This window comes from Sturnus vulgaris, chromosome 16, assembly GCF_052056855.1.
Source record: "Sturnus vulgaris isolate bStuVul1 chromosome 16, bStuVul1.hap1, whole genome shotgun sequence".
NCBI classification, from domain to species: domain Eukaryota; kingdom Metazoa; phylum Chordata; class Aves; order Passeriformes; family Sturnidae; genus Sturnus; species Sturnus vulgaris.
In genome coordinates, this window is record NC_142258.1 from 8476550 (window position 1) to 8495615 (window position 19066).

A 19066-nucleotide genomic window follows, 5' to 3' on the forward strand; every position below is an offset into this window, starting at 1 on the left:
TCTGACATACACAAACTATGGGAAACTAGGATCGAGAAGGATACTAACTTTGCTTGGATATTACATAAACTGCATTGAAATGTGCAAACAAAGCAACAGGAAAAAAAAAATCTTCTTTTATAGAGATGATATACAATTCCATTTCTCAGATTTTCCTTGTGAACCGAGTGTAAAATCAGAACTGGTAACAAAGGCAAGACTGGTATCTTTACCTACCAATTTCAACAGGTGCCAAGTTTTTAAGGCAGAAGGCTGTACAAAGCCAATTTCCCTATCACTTTTCCATCAAGCACACATTGCAGTCGATAGACGGATACTTAAGCCTGAGGTTTTGTATTCTGACAAAGTAGTTTTAAGGATGGTGGCCACTTCCCAGGCTAAACAAAGCCACAAGTACCATAAAGTCATCTTGAAGAAGCCTTGCCAAATCACTTCTTGACATAGCGTCAAGTACGCTGCCACTTGCTTTGAGATTGTTGCCTTTTTTTTAAATATCAATGTCAGACATTGTGGCACAGCCCAGTGTGATCCATACCAGTCATTTAGATAACGAGGGGAAAATAGGTGCACTCAGCATGGGTTTTAAAACATGTTTTCTATTCAGAACCCCAGTGCTCCATCTTTAGGTCTTTGATCAAAACTGTATGCAAAAGGCATGATTCATAACTGCCAGCATCAAAATACTCATATTCAGTGTCTGCATGTGGCCAGCGTGGAAACAATGAGCTCTCCACCAACCCCGAACCCAGCACTTGTTCCAGCACACCGGGTGCAAACCGGACACTGTGCCAGGACATCTGTAGGACCAACTGCTAAGAGCACACGTTCCAACACAGCCCAGAACTCAAAGAGAACCATTTCCTAGAAAGTCTGGGGAGCTGGGAAGCAGGGCTGAAGCTCCAGGTGCAGCCTGCCCTCTCCCGGCCCCCTGCCTGCCCAGGTACCAGCACCCGCCAACCTTGATAACTCCCAGTGGAGAGATCAGGAAGGAAAAAGGCTGCAGAAGACAGACAAAAGCTTAAAAGACTTGATGGACAGGAAAAAACGCAGAGGGCAAGGTGCTGGAGAAAAAACAGTGGAGCCAAAATAGCTACATTTATGAACACAGCAAATACCAAGATAAGATTATGCGTAGAGACAAAAACTGAATTCAGTAAACTAGAACTTTAATTTTCACATCTAGAAAGCAGAGCAGGATGTGCAAACAGTGGATGGGTTATGTACTACAAGTTGTCCCAAACGTTAGTGATGGAATACTTGTATGCTGGGACCTCAGCTCTTCGCAGCCTTTCGAGGCCAAACCACTTGTAACTATCCGTGTAATTTACAAGGATAAGTCACCTCTGAGCCCCAAATTCTTGCCTTCTCTCTCAAGGATGTAAACAAAAATACAGAAACTGACAAAACTAAGCATGCACTTTAAGGGGCATCACTTACTTAATGTACTGCCACAAGAATAAAACGAAAACCAAAGGAAGCTTCTCGTGATCTGGAGAATACTAATACTGGTGCTACGTAGCTGAGGTTTGCAAGAACACTGTTAATTTGCTTTTTCACATGCCTAATAGAAAATTCAAAAATAGAAAATTCAAAAATAGAAAACTCAACTGGCAATAGAGCCAGATTTGTAACCCCTTGTGGTTTCAGGCCCGAAGTCATCTGAATGAAAACCAGAGAGTTTGCAAAAGAATGAGGTAAGAGACAAGGTCTTCATCCTGTGTGGGCACAGCTCAGTGTCCCCGAGTTGTCAGCGGTTAATAAAATGATTGCATTACATCTCACTGCCCGTCACCTCCTGGGCCTGTTAGAGCTGTGCAATAAAGGATAGTGCCCGTGAGCTATTCTGGGTGGAAAAAGCAAAGTAGCACTAAAACAAACCCCTAGGACGGAGCGGGGCAGGCGGCTCTCCCGCGAAGTTCGGGGATGCTGGGATGCCCGCAGCAGGCAGCGCCGGGAATGGGACGAGAAATCCCAGTCTCGGGGAAGGGAGGGGATCCCACGGATGCATTTTCAGGCTCTGCACCGCGGCCCCCCGGGCGCTCCCGCCGGACCGGGGCAGGAGCGGCTCCGGACCGGGGCAGGAGCGGCCCCGCACGGCGGCACCTGCGGGAGGCGCCCACGCGGGCTGCGGGGACCGCGAGCCCCGGGGCGACCGCGCCTCGCTCGCCCCAACTTCCCCGCGCCGCAGTCCCGGCAGAAGTGCCGCCAGACGCCGTGAGACACCGCCGCTCCCGCTCCCCGCCTACCATCGCCTTGCCGTGCGGGGCGGCGGGTCCGCGGCGCTGCGGCTGCCCCCGCTGCTCTCCGCCGCGGTCTCGCTTCTCGCGGCCGCCGCGCTGCTCCTCGCCGGCGTCGAGGGAGGTGAAATTCCAGACGAGGAGGGTCTGCAGGAGCAGCACGGTGAGCGCGGCCACCAGCGCCGAGCGGGAGCGCCGCGCCAGCCGCCGGGCGCACGGAGCCGCCACCATCTTCGCTGCTGCTGCTGCCGCCGCGCTGCCGAGAGCCGCCGCATCCGCCGCGGCACCGAGTTTTCAGCCGGGCAGAGCCAGACGTCAGCAGGAGGAGGGCGGAGGTGGGGAAGGAGGGAGGGGGGGAAGGAGGAGGAGGTGTTCGCGGCGCGTGGGGATGGGGGAAGCCGGCGGGGAGCCCTGGCGGCGCGGCAGCCCGCGGCCGGGCCAGCCCGGGGCCAGGGGTGGGGTTGGCGGAGGAAGAGGAAGGAGGGGAAGGAGGAGGAGGAGAAGGGGGGTGGGCTGGGGGCGGAGGAGGAGCGGTGGCGGGGGCTCGGCGGGCGGGCGCTGCGTGAGGGGCCGTGGCGGCTCCCGGCGGGCGGGCGGTGGCAGGGGAGGGGATGTGAAGTGAAGGGAGGGGAGCCGAAGGGAGGGGAGGGGGCGGCCGGCGCGGGGCGGGCGGCGACTGCCATCTTCTGAGGGAACGCGGCCTCACGGCGGCCGGGCCGGGCCGGGCCGGGCGGGACCGGGCGGCGGCACCTGGCGGGCAGCGGACCCCGCCTGCGGACCGGTCACCGGCAAAAAGGGCCCAAATTCCCCAGTGATGCTTTTGGTCTGGTGTGGGATTTTTTTGTTTATTTTTTTTTCCTGAAGTAAAAGGGTCCCTGGCAGCATTTCGCCTCAGCGGATTGAGAGTGAGAGCAAGGTGCAACACCTCCCCAGCCCGGTGAGGTTTGCAGGGACCAGGCACAAGGCGACTGTAACTAAAAGCCCAATGTCTCAAAAAGTGAACGTAACGGACGGGTTCCGTTGCCTTTTTCTCCCACACTGATATTGGCTTTCTAATCTGGAAGATCTCATTATCTGATGATAGGACAGAAGTAGGGAGGTTTTTGTAATCTGCCTGCACAGTGCCTCTTTTTCTAAGCCTAATTCCACTTTACAAACCAAATCCAAAGGTAAAAAATATTATCTCCTGGTAAGAACAGTTGCTTTTTAAAATGACAGCCAGGTAGGATTTGCACGGACCTGAGGGATTTTGTTTCCATTGGAAGTGCTTTAGTTTCTGATCTGAAGAAAATGAAACAAGCAGTAAGATTCAGAAGCATCCTTTATTAAGGGAATTTTCCTAATGATCCAGCGAGGCTACAAATAAAATTTTACAGGAGGCATCCTTCATTGCAACATTTCACAAGCAGATGAAGTATGTGTCAGTTTCAGAGTGTCACACGCTGAGTATTGCTGACTGCAAGGTGTCTCTGAAACAGAGCGGTCACAATATATCATTAGAAACTTCCAGGAAAGTCAGCCCAGGAAGGCTCCTCTAGGAGTGACAGCAGAGCATCGTCTGGCTGACCTTCCATTCATGCAGTGGAACCATGTCCCATTTTTGCCAGCTGGGGTGATGGCACAGAGCCCGTGATAACAAATTCTGACAGTGTCGGGCTCCCACACCAGTTGCACATGCATCAAATTTGCTGGTCCTCCAGTGAAGTAAGTGAGCTGTTAGAACAAAGAAATGAAAAAGACTCAAAGTGTTCCTGAATATCCTGACAGATTCTGCACAGCTCAGGAAGATGATGGATAATTTTTATTCCAAACTACCAAATAACTGGGCATTATAAACACAGTCAAGCAAATTTGCTGACAAATACAAGATAAAAGTGTCTTCCATTTGGGATTTTCTCTTCAAAAGGAAGTTATGATCCCAGTAAGTGGTTGCTCCCTGCAGCCTTCCCTTGGGCTTGTGGATGGCAGGAGGTGCTCATGGTGCCAGAAAAGAAACAGACTCTGAACAGGCCAAATGACCAAGAGCTCTCAAGATCCCCAGGACCTGATTCCAATCCTGCATACCTCATTGGGAAATGGGAGACTCATTCCCATGGATACCCTAAAATGGCTAAAAGCCCTTACAGCAACATCCAAGGGAGGCAATAATTCAGCACAGGGCAACACTGCTTCCTATAAAAGGAGCACAGCAGTAATTGTGATGAACTTGTGATCCATGGTTCTTAAAACTTTTATGACCTATTGGAAAATTTCCTCCAGATTTTATGGGCTAATTTTTATGCTGGAAAATGTCTCTGGGTGTTCCTAATCTCTATATATAATTACTGTGACTGATAGGGCAGTGAGGAACAGCAGTGCATGCTCAGTCTCACACATGTCCTACTGAAAGCCCTTCTGGAGAGAAGATTTCTATCCAAACCACAATAATTTATAGGCCATAAAGATCTGAGTCTTCAGTGTAAAGTCAGCCCTGTATATGGGTGGGAGCCTCAGCATGAGACACTTCTGCATTGACAGAAAAAGCAGAGCAGAGAGAGGAGCAGACTTCTCCTTCAGCATCCCCTTTTCCCCATATTTAGAGACATGTAAAATTTGGAAAGGACAGTGCAGTAGGTATGGCATTCATTTTTAAAACTGTGGTATAACCAATGACCACTTGCTGTTCAAAACATCCTTCTTTTGTAGCAAAGAAAACAGCCAAATAGAAGGAGGAGAATTTAACTAATAACATTGTTTTTTCTTGTTCTGATTCAAGCTAAAAAGTGAAAAGGGCAAGGCTTAGCATCTTGAGAATATGAAGATGAAAAAAAAATCACAGAAACTGAAGAAATTAACTGTACCAATCCAAAGAACAAACTAAAATCAGAAATTGCATAAAACTGTTAAATTAATTTTCTTATTATAAGGTTTATGAATAATGGCAGCTTGATTGAGCTGTGTTGCATCAGAAAATGTTTAATCAGGTTACACAGAAGACACTTGAGAGAGTTACCACTCTGAAAATTCCCCATGTTGCCCATGTCAGGTGAGAATTAGTATCTTGCACAAAGTATGTAAGAGAAAAAAACCGGATTTGATTCTTATGTAAGTATTATGTTGGTTGCATGCAACTGTCAAAGAGACTTTTTTAAGCAAAGGTAACAACTGTGACTTGGCTAATTTGCTCTAAAATCCTAAGACACAATTGATTCAAATATTTTTTTTGCCACTGCACAGGTATGTAAATTCAGTGTGGGTGTGTTTGAGAGATGGAGGGTATCAATCTTGCCTACTTAGAATGATGTAAAAAAAGAACCATACTCAGTTCCATTTTAGTCTGATCTACTTTGCTAGATTTACCTATCCTGTTATAAAAAAATTGTTTCCTCCTCCTAACAGTGTAAATACAGTCTAGAATTGCATCAAGTAACCAGACTTTGTACAAAGAAATCAGTGAAGTTGAGAGCAGTGTTAATAAGCAATATCCTTTGCTCTACTTTGCAGAGCTTATGGTCCATCTGGTGAACAAACACTGCAGGCTTATCTGAACTCCAACTCACAGCCTGACTCATAGGCGGTCTAGAAGCACATTCTGTAATCAGTGGAAGACTTAAGTTATTTCAGAGTGAAGATTTGCATTTTGCTTTAAAACAGTCATGTCCTTATCACATCAAAATTTAGATTTCGGATATGTGTTATGAGATGAAGGGGAAAAAGGTGAATGAACTGATTTGTCTAAGAATGGGTATCTCTAATATACTCGGTCTTAAAATCTGTGAAGAATACAGAACAAATAGCAAATTTATGTATAATCCCATGATATCAAAAAAATCACAGCACCTAAGGGATGTGCCTTAGGAATAGAAAAGGTTGGAAATAGGCCACGAGCAGTATTTAATGAGTAATCTGCAGCAGCAATAGCACTGTCTTCCAAAGTTTGGGCTTCTTCCCTGAAGTGACAAAGTCTTTTCTTTTCCTTCCATCACTACCAGAACAACACACGACTCCTAATCCTTTTAGTGGATGTGGAGGACATAGACCTTCTCCCTGGGAGCCTGGCAGTCTTACTGGTCTAAGCATCAAATCTGAAAGAGCAAAACAGGGTAGGGAATTACTCCTTGAGAATTTCACCATCTCAGACAACAGGTCACTGTATGCTCTGCAACAAGTTCCCAAAACATTGCTTTTTGCTTTTAAATGCTGGTATATTGCTAGACTTAAAAGGTAGCGGAAGTGTATTTTGATTTTATTGGAACCACAGAACCACCATTAACTTCATGTTCTGCAATTCAGTCATTTTATGGTTTACATGTGTGTTCCTCACCATTCAGGTATATTGTACCATGGATATTCACTCTTCCATATTTTCTTTTCATAAACAAAACCGAGATTCTTTGTCAGGTACTCATTTTACACCAGGCTACTCACCAAGTGGGTTATGAAATTCAGGTTCTCTCTCATGTGTATGGGCAGAACTAAAGCCAATGGAGATGTGACCACTGCACGCAGGAAATGTCTTCCATTCTGGTGGTTTTGTAAAACTTGAGATTCCAGCAAACCTTTCTTAATCCACTCTGATTTCATTTTGCCACATCACAAATGCAAACTCTGGTGTCAATGAATATGCAAAAGCCAAATTTTTGACACCAACATTTCATTCTGGTAACACTGTCTATAAATTATGAACTGAACATACTGTGCCAGGATTCAAAGACAATAAAAGCAGGTTCTATATTCAGTTTGTATGAAATACATTATATGGATTTGGAATGTATATTACACCTTCCTTCTGAGAGATAATTTTAGTTCAGGACCTTGGCATATGCTCCACTTCAGGAAGTGAAGGAAAATGGATGAATTATTCTCTTCACCATCACATTAAAGTGTCTCTTTTTCTTTATAATCTCTTTACATATAAAACCTTTTACTATCAATGAGGGGAAATGGCTGTATATGTCCTTTATATACAGCCCTCCGTGTTGTGACAGCTTTTTCTTTCAGCCAGTGGTCAAGGATAATCACGGAAGGATTACCCATCTGTTCTTGCCATGTGGCATTCTGTCTTCAGTCAGGAGATACTGCAGTTCACAGCTTCCTGCAGTTCCTTTTTTCTGATGTTCTCTCATTAACTAAAAACTGTTTTATTATCCATCTGAGTTGCTAAGTTGGAAAGTCTGGGAGACTCATGAAGGTGACCTACTTTGGATTATCTAAATTAGAAGCAACCACTGCCTGTTGAAAATAGCACGTTGTCTAGATGCAGAAGGTTTCTTTGGCTTGGGCTTTCATTCTAGGTTTTGCTTTTTTTCTGTCTGTCCACTTGATGGAAGAAGTGGTACACAAAAAAGGGTAATCAAAGGAGAAGAGATGGAAAACAGAGACTTTTACTGTGAGTGGCTTTGTAAGTTGTGTTTACGTGATTAGCCAGTTTTTCAGAACACCTAACAGTTTTTAGACTACATTTACTAAGATGACATACCAGTGCAAAGTATATGTAGAGATTTATTCCAGTAGTCACCTGAAACATGTTCTATGTGTCTAAATTCCTACTGAGATATCGCTATTGCTTGCTGCAGGAACAATAACTAGGAATGAAACAAGGATTTAAAGAGATTCCAATAGTCTTTCATTTTTCCTAACATTGGAAAATACAGTATTTTAAAGTCAAAGTGTAATTCTTAAGCTCCTGATATGATATAAATTCATGTGTATGAAAACTTGCTCTGAAAACATATCTGATGAAATAGTGTGACCGTTCTTCATAAACAGAGCCATTTTGGGCAATTGATTTAGTACAACTTTACTGTCAGGAAACATTGTTTATGATAGTATGTCAAACCCAGTATTGACAGATCATTTGCTACCACTGATGCACTCGTGTCCCTTGTGCACACTGGGCAGTCCCACAGAGCAGTGTGTGAGCTGGGTGGAGCTGGGACTATTTGCCAATGCATGACAGTGACATTTGCCTCAGCTTCTGCATAAAAGTCTCCAAAGCCTTGGACAGGGAGTGGGGGAAGTGCATTTGTGCCATGTTCCCCTGGGAGAGGGGAACTGAATAGGTAGCCTGGTTTCCTGCTGCAGTTTCTAACAGCTGAGGTGGCAAAAGAGTGTTTCAGCTTCCCTCTGACACTGGTCTGCCAACACCATGGGCTATGTGGGATATTACAAAGCAAAGACAATTAAGCAAACAAACTTGATAACGATGAATCTTTCTGGATTTAGAAAGTCATTAGCAAAAGCAGGTGCAAAAACCTGTTTGGCTGTAATTTGGATGCTACAAGAAAAGAAGTTTTCAGACAAGGTATTCGATGTGCCTTAAAAGAAATAGAGATTTTGGGAGAGTAAGGCATTAGTCCATATATGGCAAAGATGACTGTGTCATACATTGTATAATCTCTGATTTTAATAGCTTTTGAATTCATAGAAGTGGTAACACATTGTAAACACCTCCTTAATTAGTTAGGAAGGATTTTGGTAAAGCTGACATCCTTTACAATCTTTGAGAATTCATCCTATTCTTGACAGCACTGACTATCTATGCCGCATTCTTTCATCACAATGGAAAACCCTCCAAAAACATGTGAGATTCCATGTGAATCTAGCTAACATGCTTCTCTCGGGATAAATTCCTGTCTTGGCAAGACCAAAAGGAAGGTTCTTGAAGCTATATGGAGACTGAGGAGCTAGAGGAGAATTCTTGTGAGGTAGGTAACTAACAGCAGTTTTACAGAAGCGGACAGAACAGTATCTTGATGTGCTCTTCTACATCTGGTTGTTCACAGAATCTTCTGAGCTGGAAGAGACCCACAAGGATCATCGAGTCCAACTCTTAAGTGAGTGCATCCTCAACACTTTAGCTACTCCTGCTTGTTTGCTTTGTTCTTTTAGTAAGTACTAAATATTTTAAAAGGTCTTACAAGGTACCGTCTAACAGCAGGTTCAGCTGTTGCTGTGTTGCACATAAATAATTTAACTCCCTGTGGAACAAAAATGAAACCTGGAATGGTGCACTGGTATAACCTTTATATTACACCTCTGTGTGCTGGAAGATGGGAGACTACAGCAGGGGGCTGCAACAAGACTGCTCAACATGTAAGGACCTCTCTGTTCCCACCTCCGTTCTCTCCCTCTCACACCTTCTGCCCCTGAGACACCAAGAATGAGCTGCCTCCTTTCCCCTTCAGCTCGCCCCTTTCCCTAATTGCTCCATTCACCTGGGAAGGCTGCTTGTCACTATAGGAACATGGCACAAGTCAGCAGTCCTGCCACCTCCAGGTGAGTGATGCTTTATCACGGCACCAACAGGCTGACAGGCAGGGAATGTGCTGGAATCTCCGTGTGCAGAGAAGGGGTAAGAAACTGAAGTGAATAGCCCATAGTGCAGCAGGAGCTGCTGACACCACCACCCTCCCGAGAGCATCTCTGTGAGAAGGGATAGCTCCGTGCACCAGGTGCTCACACACTGTGGTGTTGTCTGAGGGCCAACGAGTAGAGACAGGAGGGGCTCTTTGTATGGTATTGCTGTGGGGCTTTATTGACCATGCACACGAGGGAACCAGGGACAAAACCAAGAAGAAAGGAGGGTCCAGGGTTATATACAGAACAGTGGGAGGCAGGGCATCAGAACTGAGGGCAATGGGCTGAGGGAACAGGAGTGGTGTGGAGGTGGGACTAAGGGGTAACAGCCAACTTGGGATCTAGGGGAGGAATAACTTGGAACGGGGACCAATAGGGAAATCAGGAACAGGGGTGGGGAAAAGGGATGATGTAACTGGGAATATTAACATAGAACTTCAGAGAATTGTGGGAGAGTATCTCCCTAACCTTAAGGGGTGTTTCTTCCCAGGGCATCTGGACCACAGCATCTCCTGCTAATTCCTGGGATGCAACATCATACAGAGATCCCACCCGCAGCCTTGGCACTATCAGCACCATGCTCCAAACAACTGAGCTAATCCCAGTGTTGGTCTGTTTGGTTTGGGCTTCATAATGATTTCTACTTTGATGAACTTGAGGACTGGGAGGAAAAAGAGCTGGTAAACCTATCTGTGCACATCAGCAAACTCACACAAAACATACCAGCTCCCTGCAGGCGTGGTTTGGTGCCCACTGTTGTGGCTCCATCAGTTTTGAAAATGGATACTCATCTCACATAGAAGTACTGTGGATGTGCTGACTCTTCAGTGAGGGCTGCTGGAGGTAGAGGCTTGTTTGCTCTGTGGTCTCATTGAGGGAGATACTAAATTCTGCTGCTTCTGCTTCATTCAGATCTACCTTTTGAATAGTACAGTTCTTGCCATGACATCTCAGTGCTGAAATTACTGGTTCCCTCCATGTATTTTGTTATTAAGCTGTGGGTATGACACACATCTGACAACTCATTTGCCTGGAGAACACTCTGCTCCAAAAGACCAGGAGGTGTTTGCCACTGCTGTGGCAGTGAGGTGATGTGCAGGAGACACCTGCCTGTGTAGTTCACATGCTACGTTGCAGAATTACTCCAATACCTAAATGCCTGTATGCACAAAACCCAGGATATACATGTATAGGCCTTTTGAATAGACAAGTAGATGCCATGGATAAAAGTGTAGCTCATAGAATACAGATTAGGGATTGGAATTTAAATTGCAATACGTTGCTCCAGGACTGATGCTAAAAGGTGTTACATTTCTTGCATGGGCAGAGAAAATTAAGAAAAGAAACTAAATATTATTCAGTGAAAGGGAAAATAAGTAGACCCTAAGTGATTACACCAGGCTCTTAAAACAGTTCAAGTATTCTCCAAATTACAGTATAAGATAAATTCTTCAGGAAGCCCATATAACAAGTTATTTGTATATACTGTGCATCATACAAAATGTTATGATGAATTTTAATCCAACTTCTGAATCATGTTGTAAATTTTGACAACACATGAATGTGTTGAAATGGATCAATCTGCATTCTCAGCAAAGTGACTTGTGTGACATATGGCTCTCTTTTGCCCTGGGATGGCTTCTAGTATTGCAATTTGATGTAATAGTTGCACACACCTTTCTTGATTAGTGGAAGTTTTGCATTAGATCTTTATTTCACTGAAAAGTATTACAATAAAATATTTTATATCTCTCATGATGTAAATAAGCACCTGGAATTCCTGTAAATTCAAACAATTAGGTCTTGACCCAAGAAAGTACTTAATGACATGTATGGTCCCATTGAATTTGGGGACATATGCAAGGGCTTCAATCAAAACATCTACTTAGGAGCTTTGCTGAGTTGAGGCCTTACAAAATGATGCTATGCACATCAGCTACTATTCATAAAATATATTTAAGGGAATTTGCCTGTTAGCCAAAAAAGAGGCTCTAGATTCCTTCACAATGAGTTATATACAGGCAGATATCACATTGCTATTACCTCCTCAACCCTCCAGATTTACACAAGTGTTGATGAGACTACAGCTGATCCTATACAACACTGAAACTTCTCAAATGACCACATTCTTGCCTGGAAACTGAACCAACAAATTTGGTAGCTCATTCTGCTAGATGAACTCCACTGGAACAGATTCTTACCTCAGACTTAGATTTATCTGAGCACAGGTGAAAAATGCAAAGAGGATCTGTATAATTTATTTTTAAGCCCCATGTAGTGAAGAAAAAGGCATATGATGCATTTCATGCATTATTCTCTCCTTTGTGCTGTATATAATTGGCAGAGCTTTTCAGTGAAAAAACTGTCTGGCCAAATTCTCAGAGCCTCATGCTCTGCAAAAGTCTGTCTTAAATTAATCTGTATTAGGAGTAATATTTGAGTTGACTGCACTCATAGGAAAAATGTATTTTAAAAGGTCTAGCAGATACAATCTGCTATTTCTTGCCTGACTTTGTTCCCTGCTGTTGTTGGTCTCTCACGAGATTTCTTGCAGAGTGGTTAAGTGATCTACACTGAGGTTTCAAAAGCAAAGATAATAGGAGTTCTATTCATGGGTTAAACACTTAACTGCTTTAATGCAAGATGTGTAGGAACAGCCCCTAATGACATTTAAATCTTGTTATTGCTGTGCTTCAGTATAGAATATACTTGGTTTTGTGGCTGCAAGAAGCAACTGCCAGAGATGACTGTAAATCCTGAACAGCAAATAAATCTCAGCACATGGAAACGCTGCCAGATTTTGCTCTTACAGCAGCACATCTTTGGGCATCACCATGCTGGCTCCTGACTTAGAGCAATGCAAGTGACCCAGAGCAGTCAGTGGCTTGTGCCATAGCTACCCTGGGGTCTGGCTGCAGGGGCACCAGCTCTTAACTTCACATTGGCCTAACATTTCTAACCTTTCCTTTGCAAAACACTGCTGCCTGTTCTTAGTGTCTTGGCTTTTGGACATTCCCCTGGAAACATTATTATGGCAAGCTTTGAGCCTTCAGTACTTTTGAATCACATGTCTGACTTATATTTTTCATATGTCCTCCAAGGTTTTGTTAGTACTTGTCACCATTGGTGGAGATAATTCTACTGAAAACATTTACAGGAAGACTCCTACAGTTCCTCAAGCAAATTTGTCTGACACAGCTCAGACTATCCATTTATAAACTTTAAACTTGCCCAGCTGCCTCTGTCAGAAGCCTCACAAACTGTACTCCATCAGAGCAGTAAAGACTATTTGAGAATGGGGATCTTGTCCTCTGACACAGCTGGACTGGAAAGGAGTGGAAATGAGTGAAAGGAATAACCCCTCCCCGAGTTTCTAAGTAATTGTGCAAAAGGGCTAAAAAAACACTTAGTCTTACTATGAAGGAATGAAAGTGAGCACCCTGAACAATGAGAAACACTTCTGGCTCTGCTGTTCTTTGTCTCACATTGCCATTTGCTTCCTCTTATGGACTAATTTGCAAAATATTACTGTTGACCAAGCACAAGTGTCACAGGAAGAATTAAAAATCTTGTGGATGAGAAAAGTGCCGTACTCTTTACCACCCCTTGCTAGAAGCCAATGAGTAAATCATCCAAGTCCTTAACCCAGGTAACCCTGGAAATGGTAAATTCTGTTACATAGCCTATCTGTGCTGTGTTGTAAGGGGGGAAAGAATGAAAATATGTATTATATATCTTGGGACAATATTACTAGATATGTTCATGGCCTGTAAACATACGTAAGACTGTTGCAAAGAGAAAATCAATTAATTGTTCAGAGTTCAATTACAACAAGAAAATACTTAGAAAGAAATTAATGAAACTTTCTAGGCACTGTTAAGATCATTTAGGGAAGTTGTGAGGTCTCCAAAACCAGTTTAGTGGATAAGCTGTTGGAATGGCTTAAGTGCTTCTGATTTCAGTTTTCCCTGAGGTCAAAATGAGTTGTTGGAATCCTTTTCCTCCCAATATGCTGCAGTACTACCGGACATGCTAGCAGGTGAACCAAAGGAGCAGGAGCCTGCCAATTCCACATGGAAACAGATGAATTTGATGTTTCCTATCTGAAAATTAGGATGCTAGAAAATAACCCACATTATTAATATACAGTATTATTTTTAGGAAAGAATCTAGAGAAACAATTGCAATAAGAAATGAAGAAATGTTAGCAAAGAGCAGAAACAGGAGAGCTGAATTCAATGTTTGTGAAAGGCTGGCAGCACCCACCAAGCAAGTGCTGCATTTCCCACCCCAGTGAGCTGTGGCAGCACGAGGTCGGGCAGTGCCTGAGCACTCCAGCAAAGAAATGTGTGGGCAGCTCCTCTGAGTCCTTCATGTAGAGGCTAATTCAGCTTTTAATTGGCTGAGCTCATCCCTTTGGCAGCAGTTATTCTGCAGGTAGATCCCTGGCTGTCTCTTGCACGTTGCATGCACTGCAGCTACGTGGCTGAGATTGCTCCTCTCCTTCAGAATTCATGGTGAGCACAACCATTACAGCAACCAGCTAAATACGGCTTTTGGCCGCCAAATTTCAGTTTCATTGCTGTCAGAACATCACTTATCATGGCTGAGCTATAATTTTCAGGCTTGTAAAACCTCAATTGTCATGTTTGGATTTTCTTTAACACTTATTATAAATGCACAAATTTGATTTGTGTAGAATGGAATGACTCTCAGTGGCTCAGGGATTTGGCAAAAAGCTTCACATATTTCATCAAAATTCTGTTTGGCCTAGAGAGGCGTTACAATTCTAGATAAAACATGTGCTTTTTTAATACAGAAGCAATTTGTAATGGAATGTTCCAAAATAATTCTGTATTAAAGATGAACTGAAACAAAAGCAACATGATCTTTGCCTCTCCACCATGGGAATTAATTGAGGAAATGGAATTGGAAGAATCTGATTTGATATATTTTGCAAAATACATGGTGGGTGAATGCAGGGGAAGGAAGCAATTCCATCACCTTGAGGAGGAGGCCCAGAAGTGAGCACGTACAGTTCCTTGCAGTAATCCTTGGAGCTGTCCAGGAGCCTGAGGTAGTGTTAGGGAGCACCAGGATTTGTGTAAATCATAACTAGTAACAAAGCAAATTACAGTAAGAGCTCTTTGTTAAACTAAAAGGGGAGCCCTGCTGAAATCTGCTTCCTTTTAGTAGGACAATTCGGATTATTTAAAGTCATCTGAACATTTGGAAAAATCTAGGAAGAATCTTAAAATGCCATATTTATAAGACAAAAGATAAAATTTTACCCTTTTTGGGTCTTATAACTTGGATCTATATTTACACTTGGTTGAAGCCTTCAACTAAGCAAATACATATGTATGAGGTCTTATTTTTACACTTAATTTTGGTGTTTTGGTAAATGCAAATGATGGAAGAAGTTGACATGAATAAATTGGCACCAGTTTAGAAGTCATCTCATTGCAAAGTGAGAGATATTTGGGACTTTTCATCACCTTGCTACAGGGGAGGCTTCTTGTGTTAAGTCAGTCAGTCACATGTTATGTATCAGGAATGTTTTCAACCCTAGGCTGAGGAACTACAAGTTCTTGAAGGAGCCAAGAAACAAATGTAATACTTGAGCATGTTTACTGTAAAAAACATGAAGGGCTATTTTATCTCAATCAAATGAACCAACACGTGAACTGCAAATCTGATACTGAAATAAATCCAATTTATTCCTGTGTAATTGCTTATTTGATTCTCAACTATAACATGAAGTTAGAAAACAAATTGATATTCTGTCACTTCTGTTTCAGTAAACTTAACTCAAACAAGTTGCCCTTTAGGTGCATCTTGGATGGAATGGTACTTTATCTTCATCCCAAGGAAATCAGTATATTAAATTTGTTTGAAAAATTATTATCCAAGCCATGACTCCTTTTCAGACAGTGTTTGAACTGCATACTAAAAAGGCCAAATTTCCCCCAAGAGCCAGCACAAGCACAGAGAAGATAAGTACTGTAGTATATCCTCCCTCTGCAAGAAAATGTACCAGCAGCAAAGATACAACATAAGCTCAAACCCAGTAGGCACAGAAACGGCAGAAATTTTGTGGGCATGGGCATCTTCCTCTTTCCTCGTGGCCAAAACACAATCCTGATGTGCCTCAGCATTTAAAGAATGAGCTATATAGGCCCTATACTGTCTCAGCCATGATCACAATACTAAATCCAGCACCATATCCACAGGGGGGGAAGTTAATAAACTGAAAGGCATCAAAACCAAAGGAGTAAGGAAAGGGCAGGGGATAGGAGGAATACCCTTTCTGCTGAGAAGTTCTAGGAGCTGAAAATGTTTGTTAAAATAAAAGAGAATAAAAATTCACACCACAAAAAAATAAAAAAAACCCACGAGGCTAGGTTGTTTAGCACAGCAGAGGCCAGCAAAACAGGCTGGGCACTGTACAGAAAGGCTGGGATAGAAACTCCCATAGAACATCTCACCCTGGACTCTCAGAGAATAATCATCATCTCCAGTTTAAAGGTCAAATCAAGGCACGTTTAGGAAAAAAAACCTCCCCTTAAAAGGTCCTAGGCATAACTAATTCAGGTCTGTGCAAGTTGAGAGAAGATTACAAAAATGGTTCCTGTGATTTTAAAATATTTTTTCAATTTATAAATGTAGGGGGAAGGTTGTTCTGGGCAGATTACTGTTTTTAGTGATATGTTCTAGTTTAATTATAAAGAATTTCAGATTAGTTCATATGCTTAAAGTTACACTATTAAAATTAGTGTTACAGAAACAAATATTAATTAAATTATGAGGTAGGACAAGTTAAAACATGGCACTAAGTACCAATAGGGATTGGTTAGCAGTTTGTAGGAACTGGGAAAATTAACTGAGAATTTACAGAGCAATCCATTTCCACCCATTCAAAAATTCTATTAATGTATATTTATACTCTGTATATAATAATCGTAACTACAGCTAAAATATTTAGATTTGATGAAATAGGTAATAGTTCTTCTGCTGTGGTATCTTTGGCCCTTAGATAATAAATAACATTCGATTTTGAGGCTTGTCAGTGTCTCTAAGAGGCTCTGTGGATAACATCCAGACAACCCTTCCTTATATCTTCCTTGTATAAGAAGGTTGCCATACTCTGTTGACAGAATAACTTCATTCAGATTTCATTGTGATTTTATGTTTTCTGGTTTACATCCTGTATTCTTCTGGCACATATTTGCCTCTAAATAAATTCAGGCTATTATATGTAGAGGGATCTTATTTTGCAAGATCTTTCTCAAAATCGAAAGTATTAGAGCTTGTAAAAATAAGATTTCTAAGACTGGGTAAACTCAGATTTTTCAACAAATCCTCAATTCCAAACCATCACCGCTTTCTCTGATTGGAGATTTCTACAAACAAAATACATCTTCTTCTCAGTTTGCTCTTCACTGTTACTTAAAAAATGGATGTTTCACTGCCAGAGTTTGTGCTTATAATTGATTACCTGCATTGTGGTTGTCCTATGGAAAACATCCCATGGGAGAGGCTTGAGGCTCATAAAGAAGCTTCAAAACCTATGCATGAGCACCTTCAAAGCAGAAGCAAAAATCTATTTATATTTGCACATGTAGCTGTTTTAATTAGAACCATAGATTTATCTGTATAAATAAGCACAGGGCAGAATTACTTTCAAAAGAAATCAGTGACTTGAAGAACTCTCTTTCCCCTACTTCATCCCATTCTAAGTGTTGATTATTTTAATAATAACAAAAAATGAAGAAAGATCAAACCCCAAAGAAGATTTAAGTGATGTGTAATGTGCAATGAAGTGTAGATCTGTGAGAGAGGAAGAAGGGCTTGAACGAGCTCTTCAGGCAGGGAGAAGCTGATATTGCTGTGTCACAGCCCCAGAGTTTGTGCTGCTCTGAGAGCCCTCCCCAGCCCAGACAATCCTGTTTCTGTCACCAGCTTTTTTCATGCAATAAGGACCTTCCTTGGTAGCTGAAGGTCACAGCAGGGACAGAGAGAAAAGAGGTGGCACGGAGAAATGTGCTAGAGGGACAAACTGAGGGGTATTTGGATTAGAAGATTCAGAGGATGGGGTGAATTTGGTAAAAGAACCACAGTTTTGGGGCATTTAACCAGAATTATTCTGTTTAGAACTCAGCTGAAAAATCTAATATTAACATAACACCAGAACAGAACAACAGTCACAATATGTAGTTATGTTTTCCTGATTTTTCAAAATTGTGGAATAAATACCTGTCTTGATTTACATGTAATGCAATGTATTAAATTTTTAATGTTTCTTCTGGGCTCAGTGCATCTCTTTCATCCCCACTATCATTATGTTAATGATGTAGTGAAATAACATTGATTTTAAAACTCTCATTTTCTGCCTTGTTAAAAAAATCCAAACAGATGTAAAGCCTACAATCTGATTTTTGCCCCAAAAGCAGAATATTGTGGCCTGCCCTACAGCACCTGGACTAGGAACAAAGGTGAAGTCACAAACCTGAGTATCAGGAACTCCTTTGAAATGGGAGTGGAGAGACAACACACAATCCACAAACAACAGAACATCTGAAGGAAGAAATGCAATAAAAATTGGGTAAAATTATCCCTTGAGTAATTCTGGATAAAATCCAGACTAAAATCACTGAACAGTGAAGCAATTCCAATTGATGCCAGAGTAACATCAAAATACTTCCTTCTCCTCTATAAACATCCTTTAATTCTTTCTGGGAAATGGAAGAGTACCACATGTGACAAGTGTTCTTAAGCAGCATGCTGAGCACCAAATGTGAACTATAATTCATAATTCATGCTCAATTAATCATAATGTATAAGGAACGGCTGTGTTAATGCTTCTGCTAACTACCTAACCTATTTTGAGAGATGCAGGCAGAATTTCAGCTCTTGTGACTTGCTGTTGTGAGCGACAGACTATGGATACCCCAGCAGCTGTCAAAGTCACCAGCATTCCTTCCATGAAGAGAAAAGCAATTCTCAGTATTGCAGGAAGCTAAGAAAAGCTCTGAAAAGCAGAAGTGAAAGTATGTGAGGGTGGAGAATGTTCTCTTTTCTCATGTAAATCCCACTGAAAAGCAGCCTGTGTAATCCAAGCTAAGATTAGGAACAACCTTCATTTAGCAAATGAGCAATTTCCAAGTGGTACAACTGAAAGAGGAGAGGTCTGGTGTCTCCAGATATTGTTCTGGGGTTATTTTTACATGGCAGCCAGGGAGCAAATCCTGATTTAGGGGAAGAAGCTTTACCTTCACGCGCTACTATTTTTGTTAATCAGGAGGAGTTAAAAATGGACTGGCTCTTCACTCTGCTCAATTCTCATTCTGACAGAGGAAACTGATTGGAATCACTAAAGCCACACTCGCAGCTGATGGACCTGGAATCAGCCCCTCTGCCCCAGGAGATGTTTGTGGATATTAAAATCTGGACTTCATGGTCCACCATTTCTGAACTGCACCAGCTGGCAG

At 42.4% G+C, this 19066-nt stretch overlaps 1 protein-coding gene and 2 long non-coding RNA genes across 7 annotated transcripts in view; 1 reads left to right on the forward strand and 2 right to left on the reverse strand.

The window, feature by feature from the left end:
- XYLT1 (xylosyltransferase 1) overlaps positions 1-2502 on the reverse strand; it is a 177892-nt gene extending 175390 nt beyond the window's left edge. Inside the window, exon 1 of one of the 2 annotated variants that reach the window (XM_088174415.1) lies at positions 2247-2502. In XM_088174415.1, the coding sequence (XP_088030541.1) occupies positions 2247-2468 (222 nt within the window). In that variant the 5' untranslated portion in view covers positions 2469-2502. The remainder of the gene's footprint in view (positions 1-2246) is intronic. The other variant, XM_014895403.2, reaches the window with a different exon arrangement.
- A 502-nt stretch (positions 2503-3004) lies between these two features.
- LOC148221903 (uncharacterized) lies at positions 3005-17877 on the forward strand. Of its 3 annotated transcripts, XR_015807227.1 has the most exons (5): positions 3005-3207; positions 9002-9052; positions 9154-9311; positions 9404-9494; positions 10066-17877. It is a non-coding gene; the product is annotated as an uncharacterized LOC148221903 (long non-coding RNA). The 3 variants fall into 3 exon arrangements; XR_015807228.1 differs by lacking the exon at positions 3005-3207 and having other exon boundaries at positions 3225-9052; positions 9157-9311; XR_015807226.1 differs by lacking the exon at positions 3005-3207 and having other exon boundaries at positions 3227-9052.
- The window catches only part of LOC148221904 (uncharacterized), a 154441-nt gene continuing 138915 nt past the window's right edge, over positions 3541-19066 (reverse strand). For both annotated transcript variants that reach the window (XR_015807229.1, XR_015807230.1), the window contains exon 2: positions 3541-3950. This is a non-coding gene — a long non-coding RNA (uncharacterized LOC148221904). The remainder of the gene's footprint in view (positions 3951-19066) is intronic.